The sequence below is a fragment of the Galeopterus variegatus genome, unplaced genomic scaffold (assembly GCF_000696425.1).
Source record: "Galeopterus variegatus unplaced genomic scaffold, G_variegatus-3.0.2 Scaffold747, whole genome shotgun sequence".
In the NCBI taxonomy this organism is placed as follows: Eukaryota; Metazoa; Chordata; class Mammalia; order Dermoptera; family Cynocephalidae; genus Galeopterus; species Galeopterus variegatus.
The window spans coordinates 75,365-80,187 of NW_007726858.1; the positions used below are offsets into that span (position 1 = coordinate 75,365).

At 42.4% G+C, this 4,823-nt stretch overlaps 1 protein-coding gene across 1 annotated transcript in view; it reads right to left on the reverse strand.

The window, feature by feature from the left end:
- Positions 1–256: 256 nt before the first annotated feature.
- LOC103589934 (tubulin polyglutamylase TTLL11) overlaps positions 257–4,823 on the reverse strand; it is a 125,940-nt gene continuing 121,373 nt past the window's right edge. Inside the window, exons 5-7 of the mRNA XM_008572019.1 lie at positions 2,505–2,600; positions 1,620–1,735; positions 257–333 (exon numbers count right to left, since the gene is read on the reverse strand). Coding sequence (XP_008570241.1) covers positions 309–333; positions 1,620–1,735; positions 2,505–2,600 — 237 coding nt within the window. The 3' untranslated portion in view covers positions 257–308. The remainder of the gene's footprint in view (positions 334–1,619; positions 1,736–2,504; positions 2,601–4,823) is intronic.

Genomic DNA, 4,823 nt, shown 5'->3' on the forward strand with positions numbered 1-4,823 from the left:
AAAGGAATCAGAATGCTAATGTGTCAAGGTCATACTAAAAAAACTGTACCACTGTGCCATACTAGCAGAGATAGCCACCAAATCTCCCTACAGTGACATACAGTGTCTCAGGACCTAATCACTGCTGGTGAGATCAAGAACTATTCAAGAATAGATTTTTGAGGAATGAATTTTATTGCAATAAATCTGACCATGTTGCAATCAATCCATTGCTTTTCCTTAGGGTGGACACATTATTTGGCTGCTGTCGTGTTTGCATTGCTGGAAGGATCCGGCAGCCCAGACACACCACCACTGTGAAGCACTGATCAGTGGAAGCCACACCTGGAAGGACTGGCCCAAACAAACTACAGGTGAACATTCTCAGCCAAGTCTTGACAACAGTGGCAATCTGTGCTTCACACAGTAAAGAATGCTTTTGAGAAGAACTCAGCCGAGCAGGCACCGTCCAGCCTGACTCAGAATATGACAAAACACTCCTCAGGGTATCATTTCCTGCTGGGCAGTAGAGCTCAACCTTGCCTGCACAGTAAGAGTCACGAAGGGAACCTAAAAACGTCTGTGGCCAGGCCTCCAGGCCAGCCTAATTAAAATCAGCATCTCTAGAAATGGGGGCTCTAGTACTGGTATTTTTGAAAGCTCCCCAGATGGTTTTAATGTGCAGCCAGGGTGAGGAGTACTCCTGTAGGGCGATTCTAACAATATTTGGGCTTGAGCCCAGCTGGTGAGGAGCCTCAGGAGAGGAACCTGCAAAACATCACTTGCTTAGGGAAGTCAGCATTCCTCCCAGTCTTGAACCAGAGCTGACGAGTGCTTAACTTGTCTGGGAGTGTTTGGGTCAATCTAATCATCATGGGGTTTGAGAAGTGCTATTTGAAATGCCTGTCTTTCATTTTTCTTGCTTAAAACACAGGCACAATGGTATTTACTCACCCCTTACTTTGTGAGAGCCTAGAATTTGGTAAAACCAGAACAAATAAAATACCCAAGTGAAATGTCATTCATTTCTGGGGTGATTCCGTGGATGGAGTCCCAGGCACATACACCCACCAACGTCCTGATGTAATGTCCCACTGGGTGGGTGGGGATGGACAAAAATTATAACTGTTGTAAATATGATAGAACTGTCAGAAATTCATTAAATTGGCTTTGCAAATTTTGAAACTAAAAGCTTGCACTGCAAGAGTGTAAACTACAAGAAGATCAAAAGGAAACAAGTCTTACCGTGTTCTGTTATCTATGGCCCTCTTCCCCTACACCTCATTTTACTCTTCCTACACCTGAGAATTACAAAGAGAAGCAACACACAGACAATGGTGGGCAAGCAGAGATCCTACCGCTGGGGGAAGATGAGTTCTTAGAAGAGACTTTCCAGATTTGGATAACAATCAGTTAGAAATTCATCAGCTGAAAACCCCATAGGTCAGATTAATGTAAACGTCTCCATCTCCTGATTCTGAATTGCTAGTTGCTTGGGGGCTAATAATTATAAAATGAAGATATGATTTATTAGATGGTATAATATGTAAATCTCACTCAGTGTTAACAGGTACCAGGAACATACCCGCTTAGGGCATGAAGCAGAGTTGATAGAAACAGATGTCATAAAAAATACTTACTGGTTCTCTCTTTTCTTCTTAAGTGGGTCCATGAGGCGCAGCGTGTCTCTGATCACCGCCACTTTCACTTCCTCATCGACAAGGCTGGGGACATTTTCAAACACCCCCGGAGAAAGCTTGAATGGTAAGGATTCCGTGTTACAGTGGAGACCGTGATTCGGTGCCAGGGGCCTATTAGCATCCAATCTTCCAAATAGGTCAAGGGATTGAACTACTTAATTTTGCCTATGCTAATGTATACATGAGAATTTTTAAAAGTTCCCTTTATACTGCCTTAAAAATGTCATTTTCCTTTTAGAAATTAACAAAATACATGAAGAGAAAAAATAGCACTGTTTTTCTCATTACCAACATTTTACATGCTCACTGTGGAACATCTGGAAATATAGAAAGGGGTTTAAAAATTAAAAGAATCAGTAATCCCCCCAGAACCCAATATTAGTATTTGGTGTATTTTCTTCCAGTTTGTTAAACACATTTTTGGGGGTAGAGGGAGAAAAATATAACCGCTGTTAAATGTACTTTTCATCTTAGTGATTCAAGCATGTCAACATGGCTAAATCATATTCATAGAATTTCAATTAGTTCATCTCCTGAGGCTAACTAATTAGTTCATGTCAAAACTGACGGAAAGGCTCAGCTGCTTCTAAGTTTCCAGACCTTAAAAACTGGAGGAATGGCACGCTCTGAAATTACCATAGGTCGGATAGGTCTCATATTAATAGACTCTGCACAGAGTTCAACAAAACTAAAATTATTTGACTTGAACAGAACTTCGCTGTGAAGATTTGAAAATGCTGAATCTTGTTTAGCCCAGCGAACAGCCTGGAGCAGGAACATTCAGCAGTGTGGCAATATAGTCAACGAGATGCTCAAGATACTTACTTCATGCTCGTGTTCAATTCTCATGCTGGGATTTGCATTTACTTCAAGTAGCATAGGCTTCAGATTTTTCATTAGAAGAATGTCGAAGCCTAAAATCTGGGCAGGATAAACATAGGTCAGAATTACTCCTTCTAGCCACAATTTCTTTTCAGGAGTTGAGTACAGTATTAGGGTCATTAAGGAGAAAATAAATTCAAATTCAGTCCCCAACCTTGGCCGTGACCCTGGCTTCTCTTGTCCATGGCCCCTCTGCCTCTGGGTGTACTTGTCAGGCTAAATAGACAGCAGAAAATTTTGCAGGAGCCTTGATAATGGGATGAGTTCCCATCGTGCATTTCAGCACTGTCTGTGTCGTCTGAAGTGCTGTAAGACGAGAACCTCTCTCTTCTTTAACAGGTTTTTTATTACGTAAAGGATCAGCCATAGTCCATCACTTTCTCCCTCTGCCTTCTCCTCTGCTGTCCTCTATTAAGTTGCTTCTTAGCTAGATCTCTGAAAACCTAAGGCTGCCTTTCTTAACCTGAGGTATACATCAGTATCATGTAAGATACCTTTCAAAACCACCATATCCCCGTACTCACACCTACTGAGTTGGAATTGCTCAGACCGCAACCCAGGAAGATGTATTTTGAAAATACAAATTCCCCAGGTGATTCTGATATACTCTTTTAGTTAAAGAGAAGGGAACATTCACGAGGCACCTCATAGGCACCAATTACCATTTAGTGCACGAATTATTCATAATCTCATTTAATCCTCATGACAGTGGTGTCTGAAGGTGGGATCATGCACTCCATTTTACAGAGGCAGAAACAGAGTCTCAGAAAGGCCAATAGATTTCCCCAAGGCTGCCTAGCTAGTAAGCAACAGAACTGGATCTCACAACCAAGCACAATCTGTGTGATCCAGCACAAAATGAAAAATGTGGGGCCCTTGTTCAAACAGTACTAATAATGGTGTTGACAACAGAGCCTTCAACCAAGCTTGGAGCCCTTCTGAACATGGGGCCCTGTATGACTGCACTGGTCACACACCAGTGAAGGTGGCCTGTGCTCAAAGCTCATTTGTAACACCATCTGTTGGACGCATGTTCTTCAATCGAGCCTGCTGCCTCAGGTGAGGTTTTGTCTTCTGGCCACTTTGTTTCCTTTCAATTCCTTACAAGGCCTACAATGGGGCAAGTCACCCGTGTGTATCTTGTTCTCTCTGCCTGAAATAACCCTTCATCTGGTAACTTCTGCACATCCTTGTGGCCGCCCACTGGTCCTAATTAAATTCAGACTCGGACTACAGGACTTCAGATGCTCGAGAGGACCCTCGCAATCTCCCCAGAAGTGATAATGTAGGGAGTTTCTAACATAACTGATAGTACCCTAAAGTCTCAAAATATGATGTGGAGAATAAAAGAGAAAAAAGAGAAAGATATGATTGTAGGCTCCCGTCCCCTGTGGACTCAAAAAGAAGGGATGAGGGAAATCCATTTACTTGTCCATATAGAATATGTATTAGTTAAATGATAATTATTAAACTGTAACTTCATCCTTATTAATGAAATGAGAGCCTGAAGGACATTTTTGGGGGGTGAGTCAAGATGAAGCTATTTTTCAATGAAGGGCAATAAGGATGAAAAGTTGGAAAAGTCATTCTTACTCAATTTTTCCTTTCCTGGTCATGAAAAGAAAGAGATGGAAATTCAGTAGAAAATGTTACATGTATTATAGATCTGCTTAATAATATATGACAAGTGGATATGAGTGATGAGGCCTTTTAGAGACTCTGGTGACATCATCAGTCTAACTTCAGACCTGGTCTGAGATGCACGATCTGATGGCGTGCATCGTCTGCAGTCAGCACCTCACTTTCTGCTGCCTCGGAGCAGTCCAGATTTGTGCATTCTCAGCCTGGTGGACTCTTCCCAGTTCAGTGCCCAGTGGTCTCATGGATGGGAGCTGGACCAGGGGTGGCAACACCTCATCAGCCATACTACCTTGCACCCACCAGTGGCACATTTTCCAAAACCTACACTTTGGTGCATGTCTTTTAATATGTTGGGTCTTGTACAGGAATGCTTTAGAGTCAGAAAGACCTGGGCTCCAATCTCAGTTTGGTCTCTTACACTAGCTAGACAACTTTAGGTAAGGTATTTAGCCTCTCTGAGCTCGTCTGAAAATGGGGATAACAGTAGCTGCCTTTCAGAGTTGTTGATGTGAGGTGAAAAGCAGTACCTAGGACTACGCTTTTCATATGGAAGGTACTCAATATGTGCTAGCTCCCTTTCCAGCTTCCCACCAGTTATGGCATCAGTGTGCTTTAGAGTCA